The sequence below is a fragment of the Delphinus delphis genome, chromosome 15, assembly GCF_949987515.2.
Source record: "Delphinus delphis chromosome 15, mDelDel1.2, whole genome shotgun sequence".
In the NCBI taxonomy this organism is placed as follows: domain Eukaryota; kingdom Metazoa; phylum Chordata; class Mammalia; order Artiodactyla; family Delphinidae; genus Delphinus; species Delphinus delphis.
In genome coordinates, this window is record NC_082697.1 from 14,966,528 (window position 1) to 14,987,756 (window position 21,229).

Below are 21,229 nucleotides of genomic sequence, written 5' to 3' on the forward strand. Positions count from 1 at the left end.
AGAGTCCATAATAGTGTTTTATCAGGACACAGCCACTGTCCTTCTTTTAAGTATTAACATTTAAGGCTGCCTTTGAGCTGCTGTGCTAGAGTTTGAGTAATTGTGACAGAGACCATCTGGCTCGCAAAGCCTAAAATATTTAGCTCTTTACAGAAAATGATGGCTGACCCCTGCCTTAAAACAACCCGCATTCACTGCCCATTTGGAAAGTCTTCTGTCCCTCAGAGGGCAGCGTACCCGGTTGGAAGGGCTAATCTAAATTCACGACCCTGGACAAGTCCTTCCTTTCCGTGGGCCTCAGTTTCCCCAGTTGCCCATCTGTAAAACGGGGTTAGGCACAGTGATCTCCCGTCACCTGCCTAGCAGGGAATCGGGGATCCGGGTTGCTGGAGGTCAGGGATTCGGGTGGACTGAGCGGCCCGGTCCACGGGGCGGGTCCCTCGGGTTTCCAGCTGGGCGGGCAGGCGTAGCGCCCCGGAGGCCCAGCTTTGGCTGGGGAATTCCTGGCGGGTGCGGGCGACGGGGGCGGGCCGGGGCGGGGCCGGGGCGGACCGATCACCGCCTATAAGAGGGCACGCGCGCCAGCCCTGGCCACCAGCCTTCGCGCTCTCTCCGGACAGTGGTACGATGGCCCCCGCCCGCCTGCTCGCGCTGCTGTGGCTCCTCGTGGGCGCCCTTGCCGTCGCCGCCGAGTCGGTGGGTACTGGGAGATCCCCGGGGGGGCGGACTGGTGCCTCCTTTGTTCCTGGGATCCTGCGATGCGGGGGCAATGGGGAGGGGGATGCGCCGCCCCCAGTTAGACGCAGAGGCCAGAGACACTTTGTTGGAAACTTGGCTCCAGGGTCCCAGGGAGGCTCCGGGGAGAGGGGGGGTGGGGGGCTCCCTCGCTCGCCGTGCGCCCCCAGCCTGTTGCGCTTCCCGTCTCCCTCTGGCCTCAGACCCGCCGCGGGCTCAAGGCTCGGACGTGACTAAGCTGGTGTCACCTCGTTTCCCCTCACCCTCTCGCCCCTTCCCTGGTGATCCTGGGGCAGGCTCGGAGCCCTGACGCCCCTTCTCGCCCTCTAGAATTCGAGATGGCCTGGGAGTGAAGAGGGCTGCCTGTACTAGGAATGGGGAGGGGTTTAGGGTTCTGCAGGGCCTTGTTTCACACACCGGGGCAAGGAGTGAGCCCTGACCTCCGTTCTGGCCACAGCCCTGCCACTGGCCTGTGGCTCCGGGCAAGGCCCTGCCCCTTCTGAGTCTCGATTTTCCCATCGGCCCAAAGCGTATGGGGGACTGGGACAGGAGGTGACCAGTGCTTCTTTAGGGTCCCTACAAAGTTGGGACGCTGATTTTTCAAGGGCGGACTGGAGGGGACGGTTTAGGCTCACCACTTGGCCAGGAGTCAAGTCTCTGCTCTCCGCCAGAAGAGCGTTTAGCGCTGGGGAAACCTAAAGCTCCCACTTTGGGGTGGGGTGAAGGGGGGCTGGGGGAAGAGAAGGTCTCAGTGAGCGCCGAGGAGCGTCCTTCTCAGCGCTTACTGGTCCCTGCTGTAGTTTACAAAGCCTGGGGCCCACCAGAAGCTCCGTTCGTCCCAGCAGCCAGCTGGGAAGGAGTGAGCCAATCACATCTGGGAAGTTGGGGTGCAGGAATTGCTGAGAGGCAATCTGACCCCCGCCCCCCAAAAAAGCCTGGGCTTTGTGCTTCCTTGGTGCCCTTAAACCTCGGTTTTGGGGAGAGCAAGTCCAGTGGCGTTTAATCATTAATGTTAATTCTTTATGGGCTCCTATTCCTCTGGGATTACTTAGGGGTGCTCGTTTCTGCCTGGCAGGCTTCATCTGAGGTATGGGTGAGACCCTGAGCTATACCCACCCCTGACCCCAGCCCCCCTTCCACCCCGTCCCCACGTACAACTGCAGCCCTGAGTGATGACAGCAAACATTTAGTGCTTGTGGTACTGTTCTAATAGCTTTCTAATAGCTGTTGTAATGGCTCTATCAGCTAGTTTAACTCAGCCCTTCTGTTTACTGTTTTAAACTGGTCCTGAGGCTACACAGGTCAACTAACCTGCCCAAGGTCACACAGCTGATAAGAGGCTGAGTCAGATGCAAATGAAGCAGACAGGCTTCCAGGTCCCTTTTTTTCTCTTTTGCACGTATCTTGACGTGTAGTCTGATGCTACTCTGAGTGGCTGCTGTTATGTCTCATCCCTGGGTCACTCTTTAGAATCCATAAAAGATTTGGGGTGGGCCGGCCACAAGGAATTCTGGGGTAGAAGGAAACCGAGGGCCAGAGTGAGGTGATGACTTCCCCAAACTAAGAAGGGCAACCTCGCCAAAAGGTGAGTGGCTGAGTTAGGACTCGAACCCAAGCCTGCTGCTCCCCGTGCAGTGCTCTAAACTAGGCCGCTGAAGGATGTGTTGGCGTCACAGCTGTGGAGGCATCCGAAGGAATGGCATGGCATGTCGCATCGGCCTGGGTGGTGTGGGGAAAAGGGGAAAGACCCTGGTGGTTGAGAGGTAACATGCCGGTCTCGGTTCAGGGGCTGCCAAGCCTGCAGGTGCTTGGGGGGTCGGGGGAGGAGCAGGCAGCTGTGCCTGGGGGCAGTGAGGAGGATGTGGTTTGGGGGAGGGTATGTGGTGACCCATCAGCTGGAGAAGTGAGCCCTAGACAGCTGCTTCCTGAGAGAGATGTCCGTCTCTCTCATCCTGACCTCAGCGCTCCCTTCCTGGCTAATGTTACGAGATCTTCCACCTTGAACTGGGTCCCAGGGCTTCCCCCCTTTCCCCCGCACCCTGCTCCCAGCACTTTTCTTCCCAAGGTTGTGGCTGGAAAAATCAGACCTAGTCACAGTTGGATTAGACCACAGAGATGATCCGGTCGACACTCTTCTTTTTGCAGGCGGAGAAAATTGAGGCCCAGAGAGAACGGTTTTGGTGATAACAGTTGTTGTTTATGGAGTGCTTTCCATATACCAGGTCTGGTGTATTTTATTCTCGTAAAAACCCTAGCATGTGGGGATTATATTATGCCCATTTTACAGGTGAGGTGAAATGGTACCATCTTGGGGTAGCAGAGAGCTCACAGGCCATCAGAATCTCTTGTCCTGTAGTCCCCCTCCAATAATGCTATTGGGGCCACTGCCCAAAGTTTAGGTTTAAGCCAAAGGCCTGTCCTCCCCATGGGTAGTGCCCTCCTTTCCGCCCCCTCAGTGCCACAGGTTTTGGGAAGGGAACACAGGCTGAGCCAGACCCTTCTCTGTTAGGTGGGGCTTGCCGTCCTAAACCAGTTCTTCCTGTCCAGCTGGAAGCATTCCCCTGATCTGCCTTCCTGCCACTCCCTCCCTGGCCAATTAAAGGCAGCCTTGTTTTGGGAGCTGGACCCCCGCCCCGTGGTGTTGCTGCCCAGGGGCACAGACGTGGCACCAGGCCCAGTCAGTCCTGGGGAAGTGTCCCCCACGCACCCCGTGTACTTTAGCTAAGAGATGTTTCTGGTCTTCCTGAGAATTCTCTCCTTGGAAGTAGCGGTGGGGACGGAAGCCCAGGGGATCTAGGACCCTTGAGTGGCCAGAGAGAGTTCTTTGGAATTCTTAGAAGCCCAGAGAGCTACCAAAGGAAAATATTTGGGCCATGCTTTGGAGGGCTGTGTGAGATTGGGTCCCTTTCTCTCTCTGGATTGACATCCCCCATCTGTAAAATGGAGTTTGAACTGAATAGAGAGCCCCTTCCAGCTCGGGTATTCTATTAATAATTAAGTAGCTACTCTTTGAAAGGGTTGTGGAAACCATAAAGACATCTAAGGCATTCCCTCCCTTGAAGAAACTTATGGCTCATGAGGGTATTAACATACCCCATCAAATTCTGAGCCCTTCCTCCTCCTCCCCTCTTCCAGCCCCCGACACACCCAGGCCAGGAACTCTGCTCTATTCACTTTCAGTGAAATACCTGGCCCATAGTTAGTACTCAGGAAATGTGTGTATGAATGAACAAATAAATGTATGCATGTAACTTCATTCTAAAAGGTGCACTGAGGTTATTTCTTACTGACATGATTGCCTCCCAGTGATACTGTGAGGTGGGTATTATTATCTCCATTTTTACAGGAAAGTGATGCTCAGAGGAACGTAGGGGCTTGCCAAGGTCAGGACCAGGTCTGTCAGGTAACACAAGGTGTCTGATTTGCAGGTCCTCGGAGAACATTCCAGATGAGGAAATTGGCTGGGTTTGATAGTAGATGCCTTGGGTCCTCCTTCTGAATCGCTGGGTGACCTTGAGCAAACATGCCCTCTCGGTCTCAGTGTCCCCCACTCTGGAATGAGGTTGTTGGACCAAAGCCCTCTAAAGGGTCCTTTCTGGCGGGGGGAGAGGAGCTTTCTTGGCATCCTTGGTTAAGAGTCTACGCAAGAAGCAATGGTGGGGAGGCGGGTGGTGGAGACATTCAGCTCCTTCCATCCCCAGCTCCTGGAAACAGGGCTTTTCCAAGTACTTGGAGCGCTGAGCTGGCCTGAATGAGGGGGTGGGAAGCCTGGCCTGGCTCCCCCGCCCCAGGTCCCTCTTGGGAGGAATTGGCTCCTAGCTGTCCTCGGCCTCCTGGACTGGTGGGTGTGATTTCCAAGTGACGACTTAAAATTGGGGGAAGGGGCTGGACAGGGCTCTGTGAGTCACTGGAGGAGAGTGGTAGCTGGCCTGCCTGAGTCACCCATTTCCTTTCAGCCTCTTCGCTAATAGGATGGCCCTGCAGTGGGCATGTTGGCATGAGCTCCAGAGTTTCACCTTGTCCTTTGGGGGCCTATTAGGGATAGTCAACTAGTGTCCAGGGCCTTGAAGGGACATACAGGAAATACTAGTACTAGGCCCCAGACCTTCACAGCGCCTTGCCTGTGTGTGGCCTCTGACGGAATAGAGTTGACCTCTGCAACTGAATTGTGGTTGCCAAGGGGGAAAGGGGGTGGGGAAGGGATGGAGCGGGAGTTTGGGGTTAGCAGATGCAAACTATTACACATAGAATGGATAAACAACAAGGTCCAACTCTATAGCACAGGGAACTATAGTCAATATGCTCTGATAAACCATAATGGAAAAGAGTATAAAAAAGATTGTATATATACGTATAACTGAATCACTTTGCTGTACAGCAGAAATTAACACAACATTGTAAATCAACTGTACTTCAATTAAAAACAAAAAAAGATTACGTAGAGCAAAAGAGAAGAAAATAAGTGACCCCTGGCAGGTAGTGCTCCCCGCCCCCCCCCCCCACCGCCTCCCTTAAAGCAAAACTGAAGCTACCATTGGTCTGAGTTTACAGAGCAAAGCTGGTACAGTCCAGATTGATCCCAGGATTCTGATTTTTCTGACGCTCTCTCTTGCTTCTTGGGATTGGAACATTGATTTGGATTTAGGCAGACCTGACTCCAGAGATGTGAAACCCCCCCTCTTACCAGCCCCATGGCTTGGGACAGGCCACTGGGCCGCTCCAAGCCTCTGCTTTCTGGTCTATAAGAAGATGGGGTTTGTGGGGAGGCTTGTAGGAGATGACAAGGCCGCAAGTGGAGCTCTTAGGAGCCCGCCTGGTAGGCAGGAGGCCTCAGTGAAAGTTCCCAGCTTTGCCCAGGCTGCCTTGTTGCCAGATGGTCCTTTCCTTTAGAGGATCCCACCCTCAGGGGCCCCAGGAGAGCTCTCTCCCCTCCCCCCAACAGCTGCAAGGTGGGAAGGGAGGAGTCTAGGGTGGGGCTGACAGAGCCCAAATCTCCTATTTGTTTGTCTTAGAAGTTTGTTAATTATCGGATGGGTTGATATTTAAACAAGAACCAGTTCCCGGCAGCCCTACCCCTCCTGCGGGGATCGGTAGGAATCCCCCCGCTGAGCAATTTTTCAGCCTGGAGAGAGACGGGGCAGGGGGACCGGACAGCCAGGACACTGCCCGGGCCGCAGGGGTTGGCCTCCCATGCTGGAGGAGCCTTGTGCAGTAGGGGGAGGGCCGGTGTTTCCAGTCCAGAGGCCGAGGGAATTGCAAAAAAAAAAAACGCCCTGGGCTCTGGGGGAGGGAGTGTGATGGTGGACAGAAAAGGTGCAGTGTTCTGGAATGCCAGTTTTCAGATGTTTTCATCGTGTGATGCCTAGGGAGAGAGAAGGCTTGTGTCAACAGCTGGGGCCTGATTTAACCCTAAGAGTTCAAGCAACCTGACTTGGGCGGGTTTGTTATTAACTCACTGGTGATCTTTGGGCGTGGTCCCCTCTGGCCCTGTCCCCGGGAGGCTGGGAGACTGGAAAATGGGTACGTTTCACGTCAGAAAAACTTGAGTTCCCGTCTCAGCCCTACTGCTCAGCCAGGGACACGCAGTTAGTTAATAAGTCATTTGGCTGGTGTGAGCCCCAGCGTCCTCTATAAAACACCTGTGTCACTCCGGGTCGTCATCAGTGTTTGGCAAACTTGTGAAGCTCTGGTTTAAGTTTAGTTTATTATTAGTGGCTAGACAAGGGTTCTTGACCTGGCCAGAGGTTGGCGTGGGGAGGCAGTTGTCTGTGTGCGCGCTGAGAAATGTAAACCAGTAGTTATGGTTCTTGGGGTTCAGAACTTTTTATCCCTCTCACAGGGCTCCAGGAGTCCCCAAAAAGATCACTCTGTGATCCTAACAGTTCTTAACAGCTTCAGCCTTCTGTGGTCCCCCCTACTCACCCCTGTGACTCCCTACCTCCCACCCCAGCCCCAGGCCCTCCTACTCAGCCCCCTCCCTCCTGCTTTACTCTGCATCCCCCCTCCCCCTCCTTCAGGCTTGGAGCTCGGCTGCCCCAGTTTTCTCTGGCACAGTAGCAGAGGCTGCTAGTCAGGTGACACCTGGGGTAATGGAAAGGGGAGGCAGGGAGAGGCTGGTATGTGTGGAAACAGTGACTTGGTGGGGCCCGCCGGTCGTGGCCAGGCCTGCGGGGGACTGGCTGTACTGTTCAACCTCGGGGCATGGGGGCAGTGGTGACCAACGGCTGGGACACTCCTTGCCCTGGGGAAGCCCAGCCAAAAGACGTCTGCGGGACAGACTGACCCGATCTGGAGCTGTGGCTTCCCCGGGCGGCGGGGGAGGCTGGGAAGGGGCAGGAAGCCAGCACCCAGGGCTGATCTAATCGGCTGAGACAAGGCTATATCGACTCTGCCCTAGAGAACACGGGAGGCTTGTTTATACCCTGCCCTCGGATCCAGCAGGGACCTCGGATCCGCTGCCTAGATTACCAGCCCAGCTTCAATGCACCTCTGTCTCTGCGGCCCTGAGGGAACCAGCCCCCTCCCGGCTGTCTCCACCGGTAATCGGTAATCGGAGCAGTCCCCAGCTTGGTTACCAGGCCTCCAGACAGAGGAAGGCTTGTCTCTTTGAGAATCGCCTTTCATAGGTGGGGAAACCGAGGCCCAGAGAGAGAATCTCCCACGATTATCCGGGGTGTTAGTGACAAGGATGCCGCATCAGCTTCGGCCAGGGGGATGTCCAGAAGCTCCCCCCACCCTTCCCCTTCCAGTCTCTATTACTAGCTGGTACCCCTGGGTCCTGGAGCTGCCCTGGATGGGCAGGGGGGATTGGTGAAAAGCTGCTGGCAATGCCAGGCCTGGCTTCTCTCCTGAGCGATTGTGTTCCTAGTAACCCGACCTTGGAGTGGGCAGGGCCGACATTCGAACCCCCATCCCCAGACCTGGCTTAACCCTTCCCATACCAGCACACCAGGTCCTGGATTTGTGTGTGGTTTCTTCTGGCCTTCTAGATATTTTTTTCATCCTCAAGGCAGGTCAGGAAATACTCTGGGGATACAGGTCCCCAAGTAGAGTTTCAAGTGTCTCTCTGGTCACTGCCGTTTGCTCTTTTTGGAAAAACGCAGTTGGTCTCTCCTCTGCCTCTATCTGCTTAGGACAGGTGCTCCAAGCTGTGTGACCTTGCGCAGATCTCTGCCCATCTCTGGGCCTTTCTCTCTTCTATCAGGGGGCCTGACTGGTTGTTAAAGAGTCTCTGGTCTCGGAAGCAAAATAAATAACAAGCTATAGGGTATGTCCCTGCGCAGTTTGCAAAGCACATCCCCACCCACCAACCACTTTTCTAGCAATGCAACTGCTTCTACAACTTTTCCCAGGTCTCTCTGACCCTTTGAGCACTAATCCCCTTAGCCAGAAGGAAGGCAGATGGGGATTAATAATAGCTGCTACTCACTGAGCACCTGCTGTGTACCAGGCCACGTGCTGGGTCCCTTGCACACCCCAATGCGTTTCACTTAATCCTCATCCTTCAGCAAGGTGCTACTAGCCCTGGTTACAAAAAGAGGAAACTGAGGCTTTAAGATGTGAAATAAATGCCCAGGCTTGTATAGTTAGGGAGTGATAGGACTGTGGTTTGCTGGTGGAACTGCCTTCACAGGTCACCACTCTGGTGGTGGATCCTTCCATTTCTGCCAACATGTAGAGTCCTGATTGTGGCACCCAGCTTTTGCTCATTCTAGGGGATATCTGACCCTTCAGAAGGAGGATGGGGGAGGACCATGCATGGATCAGTGGCCCCTTCTGGGGATCTCCTGCCAGGACCACCGTGCTGGGCTCAGCAGTTAGGGCCCAGGGTACTCGGCATCCCAGCTTCCCCCCAAATTTGGCTTGCCCAATTGACCTTCTGGTCTCACCCCCGAAAGAAGGGTCGAGTGTGTCCCTGACCCCTGGGGGTGGCTTCCTCCCCTGGGGAAGGGCCAGGTGGGGGAAGGCTCGCCTCTCTTTTCCTCCCACCCGTTCTCTGACCCTGAACTTCTCCCCGGTGTCCCAGCCAAGTTTCTGTTCTTTTGTTTAAGCAATATCACTTTTACCTTTGTTTACTCCCTGACCAGGGGAAGGGGTGCCCTGGAGCCCTGGCCTGGAATTTGTACGCTCTGGGCTGTGGCACTGGGGTGGAGAGGTAAATTGTGGGTGGCAGTGAGAAGTCTGGCTGTGGCTAAGACATGGTCTTGAGAAAGATCTAGGTTTGAATCCCACCTCTGTCGCTTTCTAGCTCTGTGACTTTACATGAATGACTCAACTGAAGCTCTCTTTCCGGCAACATGGATAGAGCACCTTACAAGGCTGTTGTGTCAATAAAAACAGCTCATACGGAGAAAATACGCTCATACGTGGGTACTGGCCCCATGATTTTCCTGGGTGACTGAAGCTGTAGGACTTTGCAGTAGGGTTGCTGACGTTTCCTAGCTTCATGCCAATCGCCTAAGGATTGGATGTGGGTTATATCTGGAGTGACAGCTGCTGCCCGTGGATTTGCTGAGCCCTTTAGGGGCAGCCCAGACCCTAGAAGTGGGAAAGGAAGACAAGTCCAACCCAGGAACCCAGAGACCTAGGTTCTTTTTTTTTTTTTAATTTTTAAATTTTTATTTATTTTTTTTATACAGCAGGTTCTTATTAGTTATCCATTTTATACATATTAGTGTATACATGTCAATCCCAATCTCCCAATTCATCCCAACACCACCACCCCCCGCCACTTTCCCCCCTTGGTGTCCATACGTTTGTTCTCTCCATCTGTGTCTCTATTTCTGTCCTAGGTTCTTTTTTTTTTTTTTTTTTTTAGGGACCTAAGTTCTAAGTCCAGTTCTGCTTGGGTGACCTTGGCAAAGGCCCTTATCTTTTAATCTGGGTAATAAAGTGAGATGGTTGGGCCTCAGACACCTTCTGTAGGTAGGCATTAGTCTTCACAGCACAAAATAGCGCCTACCCCTCTTCTTTGCTATGGAGGCTCTGGGGAAGCATCCAGCATCTCTAAACCTCCAGGCAGCAGCCCCAGGTGCCCACCAGGGTCTGCTGATTCTGCTGCTGATTTCTGTTGTGTGTCTATGAGTAGGACAAAGATACAGAGAGACCTGAGGACCCAGAGAGGGTGCCTGTGCGTGCACACACGTGTGACCACACGCTCCCCGGGCAGGGATGGGGTGAGCCAGGTGCAGGGTGGAGCCCCTCTCTGGTCAGGGCTCGGCCTGGCTGCTGGGGGGCCTGGTTCTTCAAAGCCACCTCAGACTGAATGGGCCTTGTCTGAAAAGAGGGTGGGGGAAGGGAGGGCTCTTGGCATCCCCCCATCCACACACAGACACAAAAGGGATACTTGCCCACAATCCCAGGGAGCCTGGTTGCGTCTTACTGGTCTAGTCTTAGGGATTCTGCCCACTTGGGAATTTCCCTCTTGTTAGGGGTCTTGGGCAGAGAAGGGGCCACTTCTGTAGTTGGAGAGGATTTAATTTCCTGTGTCCTCCATCAGTACACCTCACAGAGCTCCTCCTAAGCCCTTTGACTTGCTGGAAGAGGCACCTGGGCTCATCTAAGGCAGCCTTCAGGGATCCCTGCCCATTTATTTATCTGTTTGTTTGTTTGTTTGTGGCGCACCACACGCCATGCAGGTTCCTTTAGGGATCCCTGTCCCGCTTGCTTATTTATTTATTTATTTGTGGCACACCACATGGCATGCAGGTTCTTACTTCCCCAACCAGGGATCGAACCCGTACCCCCTACAGTGGAAGCTCAGAGTCCTAACCACTGGACTGCCAGGGAATTCCCAATCCCTGTCCTTTTAGAGCTGAGATAGGTGTCTGATGGGATCTAATCCTGGCTAATTCTGGCCATTCCTGACCTTAAGAAAAGTCATTTATGCTCTCAAGGAACCTGGTATAAAAATGAAGGGTTAGGGACTTCCCTGGTGGCGCAGTGGTTGAGAGTCCACCTGCCGATGCAGGGGACGCGGGTTCGTGCCCCGGTCCGGGAAGATCCCACATGCCGCAGAGCGGCTGGGCCTGTGAGCCATGGCCGCTGAGCCTGCGCATCCGGAGCCTGTGCTCCGCAACAGGAGAGGCCGCAACAGTGAGAGGCCCGCGTACCGCAGCAAAAAAAACCCCAAAAAAACCCAACAACAACAAAAAATGAAGGGTTAGGGATGACCCGGTGACCCCCAAGATGGCTGAACTAGGAATCAATCTAGTTTTCAGCCTGGGTTTTGCTGCAGACTTGGTCTTCATTTCCTGACGTAAAACAGAGCTGTTACCAACCAGTCAGTGTGCTGATCCCGTGGGTTGTTTTGAAACACTCCTCAGCACTTTCACCCACTAAAAGAAAGGCAGGATTCATAAATAACCAGTTGTGGCTCCTGGGAATGAGAAGGTAGGGGAACGTCTCAGCCTGAAACAACACAGTGTTGGGACCCTAGCCCCCATCTTGAGGACTTTGAGCTCTGACTTGTCTCCAGGCCAGATAAGCAAGTGGCCAAAGTACCTTCTTTCCCTCCTGGGCTGGGTTTGACCTCCGCTTGACAGGACTCCCTCCTAACCGAGGTAGGTGGGCACTCTGTGTACACGTGTGTTCATGCATGTGTTTATCCGTATGTGGCTAAAGGCTCAGGTGACCCATGCCTGGGTTCCGGTCTAGTGTGGGGACTTTCTTGCCTGGGTGATCTTGGGGAAGTGACTTATTTTCTGAGCATCCACCCCCGCCCCCTGCCTCCCCCCCTCCCCCGCCTCTTAATACTACTGCAAATAAGGGCTATGAGGTGGAGCTCATTCACGCTAAGTGCTTAGTGTAGTAAGCCGCTGGGGTCCTGCTGTTTCTGATTCTGGGCCCCAGGGGAATTTGCAGCAGGAGATGGGGGTAGAGCACAGGGACCCCACCCTAGGTACAGGCAGCTTGCGCAACCACGGAGGAGCCTTCCTCCAGTGCTGCCAAACTGAAGCCACAGGCATGGGGCTGTGCGGGGGCTGGAATTCCAGCGCCGGCAACCCCACAGCTCCTGATTCCCGAGTCATGAAGTCATCCCCCACCAGGGCTTAACCCCTTCTGGCTCCCCACCCCCACGTGTATCAAGCGTTCAGCAGAGATTCTCGCCTTGGCGGTGGGGGGGGGTTGCCTGCCCACTGCCTTCCTCCCGGCCTGACCCTGCTCCCTTCCGGGAATCCAGCTGCCCTTGACAGGGTGGAAGGGGACCTGATATGATAGTCCGGTTCCGCCCACCTCTCCCCGGAAGCCTGGGCCTCTCCCACAGATGGTAACCTTGTCTTAGGAACGGATGTTCCTTCTCAGGCTCTCCCCTGTGTTACTGGCAGGTCTCTGCTGGGTGAAGGACAGCTTGGGCAGTCAGAAGCACGCCCTGGCCTCTTTCCTGAGCTATGTAGCTAACTCACTGTGTGACCTTGGGCAAGTCACTGCTGTGTCCGGGACTCATCTTGCAAATTCTGTGAAATGGGAGGACAGGGGCCTCCCTGGGCTCCAGCTGGTGTTCCTGGTTCTGAGGAGACCTTCCACCCCCTGCAGTTAGGGGGTTGGGGAAAGGAGAATGTCTTGGGCAGGGGTGTGTATTGAATGTATTCGAAACCCTGACGCTTCTGGGAAATAATAGGCATTTTAATATTTGAGTTCATTAGTGAAAGAATGAACTTTGCCCAGGGCTGCTGTTCTGTGGGCAGAGGAAGGCTTAACCCAGAAGCTAGGGGGAAGGGTGGTGCGCATCCCATATATTTCCCGACTCTCTTGAAGGAGCTTTGTTTTACACTCAGCTGAACTTGAGGGGATGGGAGCAGGGTAGCTGATGTTCTGTAGGACTTGGGGAAAGTTCTTCGCCTTCCTGGATCTTTCATACTTTCTTTTTGAAAGCTTCTCAGTGGGGATGGACCTAAGGTTCTGCTGGGAACAGCTAGCCCCAATAGGTGGCAGCTGAGTGATACACATGGGTCCTGGAGTGGGTGGTCCGTGAGGGCAGAGGCAGGGCTCACTTAGCACACCGCAGAATGACTGTGGGAGATGTTTGGAAGGCTGAACACACGAGTGTGCTCATGTACTCTTGAGTCCCTAGCTCCAGGCAGAGCCCTGACCCGAAGCTGTCCTGGGGTGTGGGTGGGCCAGCCCTGCCTGTCCCAGCCCCGTCCGACTCAGCTGGGAAAGTTGTCCTAGACAGGGCGTGACCAGCACCAGTGGCCCTCTCCCTGCCGTGGGTGAATCAGCTGTGATAGCATCATAGCGCCCTGGAGTGTGGATGGGGAACAGTGGCTCTGAAGGCGGGCAGCCCTATGTGGAGTCCTCACTTCTCCATCTGCTACTCCCGTCACCAAGAGAAAATGATTTAATATCTTTGATACCCAGCTTCCTCAGTTATAAAATGGAATTAAAGACTGGCCTTTAGAGTTATTAAGAACAGAGCCTGGCATATAGCAAGTGCCTCAGTACAGGGCACCTAAGGTATTTATATTCGGTTCATGACCACCTTTATATTTTTATTAGCTCAGAATGGGAACGGGATTTGTCTAAGGTCACACAGCAAGTTAGGGGCCAGGAGGGGGCCAGGACCCAGGTCTCCAGGCTCTGGCCTGATCCTCTTCCAGCACCCCAGCTCACCTTCCTGAACGCCCACTTCACTGCCTCTCCAGGGTTCAGGGGCTGCTATAGAGCACTGGGAGGCGACTGACTGATGTGTCTCCTGTTTTTACCCTAGATCCGAGAAACTGAGGTCATCGACCCCCGAGACCTCCTAGAAGGCCGACACTTTTCCGGAGACTTACCGGACGACGAGGATGTTGGGGTACCTGGGCAGGAGCCCCATGACTTTGAGCTGTCTGGCTCTGGAGATCTGGGTACGGAGGGTGTGGTGGGCAGGCCAGGGCCCAGGGCTGGAGGGAACCCATCCTCTTCCTCCTACAAGGGTGACCCCGCCTTGAAGTTGGATTTTCCTATCGTGCCCCTCCCCCTAAAAAGGGGGGAAACCAAAGTTGCCGGATCAACCCATCCCTGAAACCCTCTCTGGGCAAATGGTTTGTTGCTTTGAGTTCAATTTTAGTTCTATCTTTGCGCCAGCCCGAACCTGTCCACCTTCGGACAGGGTTGGGTGGGGTGGGCGTGGGGAGGAGGACTGTTGAGTGTTTTTCTTCCTTTGAAAAGGAAAGGGAGCAGCTCAGAAGCCTGGGGACAAGGTGACGAGAGCGGTGTGGGTGGGAACAGAGAGCAAACCCCCTGCTTCGGAGGGCGTGGGAGTAGTGAAGGGGCCCAGACCAGGGGCCGGTAACTCTCCTGGTCTGTGACTTCCTGGCTCCGGCTGCCGGGCTAGACAGAACTGCAAGAAGCATCCCTCCTATGTGTGAGGTGGTGTAATAATTTGAAGTTTGAGCTTTGGAGACATGTAGTCCCGAGTTCCAACTGCCACTCGGTGACCTCTAAGCCTTTGTTTCCTCATCTGTGAGATGGGAATAGAAATGACAGTGCATCGGTGTCTGTGTTGTGGAGTTGGGACTGAGTGAAAGCCCTTGACATTTACCACACCCTCGGGAAATACACGAATATTGCAATTTCTAATATCTACTGTTGCAATCTAGCTTCTTCTCAAATGAATCCCCTGGAGATCTTGTTAAAATACAGATTTCGATTTAGTGGACCCTGAGATTCTGCATTTCTAACCAGCTACCGGGTGATGCTGTTGGTCCTGGGATCTATATGGAGCAAGAGTTTGGAGCTGACAAAAAAATCTGCCCAGTTACCAGCTCAACATTCCTGTGAAAGAGCCAGGGAGGCAGGTCTCAGGAGCCCCATTTTACAGATGAGATGACTGCGGCTGGGGTGGGAATGATCACCTGCTGGACACTGAACATTTGGGGGCCGATTGTGAATTCGAACTCCCACCAGCCGTGGGTCATTGACCTGGGGGTAACCGACCTCACATTCACACGGCCTTTCTGTCCTTACAGATGACTCAGAGGACAGCCCTATCTTCCCGGAAGTGATCCATCCCTTGGTAAGCAGCTACACGCTTTTGCCTCTCCTGTTCTTAGTACCTCTTGAGGGGAGCAGAATAAGTGGGAGTCTGACCTCACTCTGCAAGAAGGCTTCTATTTGTGGCCCTGGACTCTTGGGACAGGCACAACTGTGGGTCATGGGCAAGCCATCCTCTCTGCAGGGGTAATCAGTAAGTGATAAACACTTAGATGTGTTTCCAGCCTCCTTTTTAGTGTGCGTTTCTAGGTATTTCCCAACATTAATATCGAATTATACATACAGTTCTATGTACTTCGTTTTTCACTTAAAGTGATCATGAGTATTTCCACACGTAATTAAATGTTTTTCCTATTCATTTTTATGGCCTGCGTAATCAGAGTTCACCCAGTTTCCCTTATTGATGGAAAAGAGGTTTATGATTTTTTGATCCTTCAATGACAACACTGCAGCAAGCATCTTTTACACAAATCTCTGATTAGCCCCTTAGGACAGAGTCCCAGAGATAAAATTGCTGCCTTAATGGAGAAGCTATTTCTGCAGTTTTGCCAAACCACCCTCCAGAATAGAATAGTAATATTCTATTACTCTAGAATATTCTAGAACACCTGCTTCCCTGTGCCCTTGGTCACATTATTCATTCCCCTTTTGGGACAGATTTACTAGAAAAGTTGACAGCATAATTGTTGAGAGGTTGTTGCTGATTTCTGCTCTAGGACCACGTGGTTTGGCCAGCGAGATGCAGAACCAGATTCCTCACCTGGCTGAATGTCCCTGTCCCCTGCCCTGGGTCCCTCCCCCAACCATGCTGAGTGTTGGTCTCTTTTCCTTCCCTCTATCCAGGTGCCTCTAGATAACCACATACCTGAGAAGACAGGGCTTGGGAGCCGGGTCCCCACCGAACCCAAGGAACTGGAGGAGAATGAGGTCATCCCCAAGAGGATGTCACCCTTTGGTGGGGACGAGGATGTGTCCAGCAAGGTGTCCATGTCCAGCACAGCCCAGGGCAGCAACATCTTTGAGAGGACAGAGGTTCTGGCAGGTAAGGTCCCACGCTTTCCACAAGATACCCCGAAGGGGGAGAGGGCTTCAGGTGGGGGCAGAATAGAGCTGCAGGCAAGGATGCCTCTAGCCCGTTAGGCAACTTGGTACCCCTTCCTTACAACCCCTGGGTGCCCTGGGGCCTTGAAGGATGACACTTCCCCAAAGACTCTGTGCTCAGCCTGTTGCACAGAGAGGAAGAATTACATACCAAGGGCTAAAATAATAAATGTTGAGTCATTCACTTGCCATAAGTCCTTCTCTTATTTACAAAGCACTTTCCCAGCCTGAGTTTAGCACCTGGGGAGTCAATTATTAAAAGTTTAACCTACCTTGAAAACGTCCCCTGAAAGCCCAGAGGCTCCTTTGGGTTGGGCTGTCTTCCCCTCCCCCTGCTGTCACTTGGCAGCCTTGTGACCTAGGCTGAGAAGCTTTCCAGCCTCAGTGGATGAAATGACCCTCAGTTTCCGTGTCTGCAAATGGGTACAGTGCTATCCCCTTGGGTTTCATGACTTCATGAAAAGTAGAATCTAAAATAACTTGGCAAACTGTAAAGGGCCGTTCTGGTTTGTCAGTATAGTTCACAATAGTAGACGGTACAGTACAGTACACTAGTAGTAGGTGGCACCCAGGGAGACTTCATGGGCCAGGTTAAGAAACAGAGGCCTAGAGAGAGTACGTGTTTGGCAAGAGCTGTAGCACTCTTGACTGTAATGTGCTGTGTGCCGAAAGCTCTGTCCCGGGGAGAGGCTGCAGGAGTGGCTCTGTGTAGCCTGGCTGTGGGATCTTCAGCTGGGGTGGTATTTGGCTTCTTCTCTTCTTCTCTGGCAGCTGTGGGGGTCCCCAAAGCTGGGTGGGGGGCTTTGTCAGAGGGAACTCCCTTTCTGGCCAGATTCTGCAGGCCGAGGGCCAGCCTGGATGAACCAGCCTGGTGAAGGGGCACCCTGGGCCCAGGCTGGGTTTTTCCTGTCTTCTGGCAAGCAGCTGGGCCGGCAGCTCCGAGTAGGCTGGAGGTACAGGGAAAGAGCCCTGTGCGCTGCCTGCAACCAGGACAGATGAAGGATCTTGCCTGCATCTTGCCAGGGTATAACCCCTGGGGACATTGGGCCCAGCTCAGCGCTGACCCTGGCCCACGGGTCCCAGAGTCAATGTTCTTTGAACTTTATGTGTGATGTGGGTGGGGTGAGGGATGCTGTCGAAACTAGAGGGGCCCTTAGAGACCTTTTAATCTTTGTAAGTTTCAAACTACTTGGTGGAAGTTCAGAGGTAAAGCCTGCCCCATCTTTCTTCACCCACAGAGTTTCACTTTTATCTGGTGGATGTGGGATAAGGTTTTGGCTTTTACCAACTAAGCGTTCTACTGCTTTTAAAGAAAAACGTAAAAACCACTGATCTAGTCCAAACAACTGTTTCTTATACATAGAGAGACTCAGACCCAGAGAAAGCAAACCGCTTACTTTGGGTCATTTAGCAAGAGAGAACCGGGTCATCTCAATACTTCCAATGGAGAATTACACAAGTGTGAGATCTTCAGTTGAAAAGTTATATTGTCGAGCTAGCTGAGGTGGGACCCTCCATTCCAGTAGTTTTAAAAAAGCACCTGGGACTTTATCCAGTGCTTGTCATGTGCCGTGTGATTAATGCACCTGCCTCACTCAGTCCCCATAACAACCACATCCGCCAGGTATGGTTATCTATACTCTTACAGATAAGGAAACTGAAGCTTGGAGAAGCCTAGTCACTTGTCCAAAGGCACAAGACCAGATAGTGGTAGACCTGGCATTGGAACCTAGGACCACAGGCACTTCTGAGACTGTCCTTGACCTTGTGGGGAATCCCAGCACAGACCAAGGGTCTAACAGAGGAGTCATCAGAGGGAAAGGCGATGGAAACGGGAAGGGGGTTGATACCTGATAGTCCACGTCCTTTTTCTGGTATTTCCTGGGGGTACTTTGTTGCTGCTTTTTCGTCATTTTAGTCAAGAAAGAGCCTGATTTGATTCTCTGCCACTCTGTCCCCATTCTGTGCATGGATTTGGAGTGTGTGCAAGGGCAGAAAATTAATCTTCTTAGGTTAAGACTGAATTAGGGGACTCAATCTGCTACAGAAAGGATTCTGGGAGATATCCCTGCCCGCTCAACAAACAGGAGTGAGCCCTCCAGGCAGCCTGGTGTCGTACAGAGAACATAACGTTCACCTGAAAAGCCCACACCTATCTGACACTAACCAGGTGCCCTCGGCCAGTGCTCCTCTCTGAGCCAAACTGTGTCATATATTAAGCACCTACTGTTGTGCCAGAATGATTCAGGGTGCTAGGGACACAGATATAAACCACGAAGGTTCATCATTAATGAGTACTGAGCATATGCTATGCACTGTTCTGAGCTCTCTAAGTGGATTAATTTATTTCATCCTGGGGACAAACCTATGAGAAAGGCACTATTGTGTCCATTTTGCAATGAGAGAGATGAAGGAATTTTATTACTTAGATCCCGCAGCCAGTTAAGTGGCAGAGATAGGAATGGAACGCAGGCCTTAAGCACTGAGTTCGTATGTAGGGACATAAACCACATGTACAATTTTTTTTTTGGCCACACCGTGCGGCATGTGGTATCTTAGTTCCCCGACCAGGGATCAAACCCATGCCCCCTGCAGTGGAAGCATGGAGTCTTAACCCCTGGACCGCCAGGGAAGTCCCAAACCACATATATAGTTATCTGTAACGTAGGAGTGTGGACACATTTGCATGTGGTAACTGTGTATGGTAGCATATACCTGCGTGTGTATAGAAGGTATATACCAGTCTATAGACATGTAGGTCTGCACAGGGATGCATGCACACGGGGTCAGCTAGAGAGCTCGCTGTGCTAAGGACCATGGGGTAAGTAGGTTTAAGGGGGATTTCCACAGCCTGCAGTTTCTCTTCTTCCTGGCTCAGGGCTGAGCTGGGAGTTGGCCTGGTGTTGAGAAAGAGCCTGGCTTTGGACTCAAGCAGATGTGGGTTGGAATGGTGCCTTTGTCACTCTGGTTCTATGGTTTTTTCGGTGACTTACAGTGACCCCCTTCTCATTAATGAGGTTGTGAGAATCAAATTCAGTAAGGCATCAGCAGAGCACACCCAGGGGAGTGATGGCGAGGACGTCTAGTGGTAGGAGAACCAACCAGGCGGAAGTGGCCAGTGTACCCCGAGGTCGCGACGGGCAGCCAGCTCTCACCTCACCGCTCCCCTCTCTCCTCTCCAGCTCTGATTGTGGGCGGTGGCGTGGGCATCCTCTTTGCCATTTTCCTGGTCCTGCTGCTGGTGTACCGCATGAAGAAGAAGGACGAGGGCAGCTACGACCTGGGCAAGAAACCTATCTACAAAAAAGCCCCCACCAACGAGTTCTATGCCTGAAGCTTCCTCCTGAGCACCTGCTTGGACTTCACGGGGAAGGGCCGCTGAAGGATTTTGAAGGGTGGACATTAGGGGAGGGGGAGGGCAACCCAGTCCTGATCTATCAGCATCTCCAGCTCCGATTAGGGTTTCAGTGTCAGAAGAGACATCATCTTCTACTGTTCCTGCCTGCCTCTTCTTGATTCTCTGGGCCTCCATTGTCCCAGCAGAAAAACAGGGTTAAACTTGGCCTTTCTCAAGTCCAAGTCTGGGATTGGATCGTTTCTTCATCTTCCGGTTTAGAATCGAGGCCCAGCTGAGAGCCTGTACTGAACAGGCCTCATCCAGAGCCTTTCTAAGCTATTGTGTGAATCCTGCTGGAGGGGGGCCCCCACCCCCGGCCTTCTTCCCTCCCTCCCTTCCTTCCACAGCCTGGCCCCTCTGCCAGGAGCTGGGAGAAGGAACCAGAACCATCTATCTGCACCTGGAGATGTGTCCCTCAAAGGGCACCTGCAACCACACTATGAGAGTCTGTGGTACACCTTGGGCCATTCTAGCCTCTTCCAAGTGACTTTTGGAAATCAACATTTTTTATTTGGGGAGGGTGGGGAGAAGAGCTGAAAGTTCATTGTGAAATGGACTTGTAGAATATTCATAAATCTATTTTTAGTGGGATTTTTTTTTAATGGTTCATTCCTTTGTACAGAGCGTCTCTACCTGGGCAAGAATACACAGAAGCCGAGGCATTCTCCTCCCTCTTGCACCTTTCCACAGTACTTGCTAAGTTTGTATTTAATGTTTTTTGTTTTTGTTACTCGAAAGAGAGAGCAGAGTTGGAGATATAATTTTTATTAATTTTTTTTTACTATTTATAGCTTCAGACAGGGCCTCTCCTTCCCTCTTGCCTCTTTTTCTTTAAATCCCCTCGCCGTGTTTTTTGTCTTTTTAATTCTTCATACTTCCCTGCTTATGACCTTGGCCCTTTCTAAAGCTGCTTCCTCTAAGAAGCTTTTGCTGAAATATAGTTTTCTAGCAGATCCCAAAACATAACCTAGGGGATGGGATATTTGTGTCTCTTTTTCATGTAATATATTATTATTCTTCCTTGGTTCTAGCAAAATAGATAAATATATTTTTTCAGGAAATAGTGTGCTATGATATTCCCACGTAAAGCTGGGTGGTTGAGCGAGTGAGTTTTTGTGTGGCTGAGTGGATTTTTGCCTTTTTCTCTGGTCCTGTTCTTTGGTGCCTCCTCCTGATTGGGCTGGAAACCTTCTCTCCAGCTTTTGCTTTGAGCCTAGCTGGGGTTCCTTCATTTGCTGTCTCCTGATTTAAGAGAAAATTGGAGAGCAGTGCTATCCAATATGGCAGCCACTAGCCACATTGAGATCAATTAAAACTACACGAAGTCAAACGTTCGTTCCTCAGTCATAGTAACCACATTTCAAGCGCTCAGCAGCCACACGTGGCTGGTGGCTGGTGTACCAAACATGTAGGCAGAGCCCACTGGCGACTTTGGACAGCACAGCTCGAGAACTAAGCTGGTTTAACAAGTCACAGCCCCAGTTTTGCTGAGATGACCTTTGTCTCCCTAGACAAAGGGGGATGGGGGAGGGCTGATCAGGCCCTGGCCCTGTTATCTGTGACCCTTCCTCTCCAGAGAGGAGAGGCCTGGAGAGGCCTAGTGGCTTAGCCAGGGCAGGCGACACCTCCTGACCCCATTGGCTGGGGTTGGGGGGGGGAATTACCCTTGCTTCCCTCACCTTTCATCACCATAACCCCAGGGTCCCAGCTGGCTGGGTCCTCTTCCTCCCCTGGTGTCCTTTTCCTCTGGCCATGTTGGGAGTGAGCACCTCACACTGTTGTCTGTTACTGATTTTTTGATAAAAAGATAATAAAACCTGGTACTTTCTAGATCGCCTGCCTCTATCATTTTTAAGTTCATCAGACGTCATCCTTTCCCTTGATCTCAGTGGAGCCTGAGGTAATTGCCACCAGACACCAGAGGCAGAGATGTAAGACGCCAGGAAAGAGCCCGGACAGGAGGGAGGAAAGTCAGAACATGCACACTGGCCGGTGGGCCATGTCTTGCCTACCTCGGAC

General features: G+C 52.5%; 1 protein-coding gene across 1 annotated transcript; it reads left to right on the top strand.

Annotated features, from left to right (window-relative positions):
• The first annotated feature begins 599 nt into the window (after positions 1-599).
• SDC4 (syndecan 4) lies at positions 600-20,271 on the top strand. The gene is made up of 5 exons (XM_060030728.1): positions 600-696; positions 13,445-13,583; positions 14,688-14,734; positions 15,556-15,754; positions 18,996-20,271. The coding sequence occupies exons 1-5, from the start codon at positions 628-630 to the stop codon at positions 19,145-19,147; spliced, it is 606 nt and encodes a 201-aa protein (XP_059886711.1). The 5' UTR covers positions 600-627; the 3' UTR covers positions 19,148-20,271.
• The last annotated feature ends 958 nt before the right edge of the window (positions 20,272-21,229 follow it).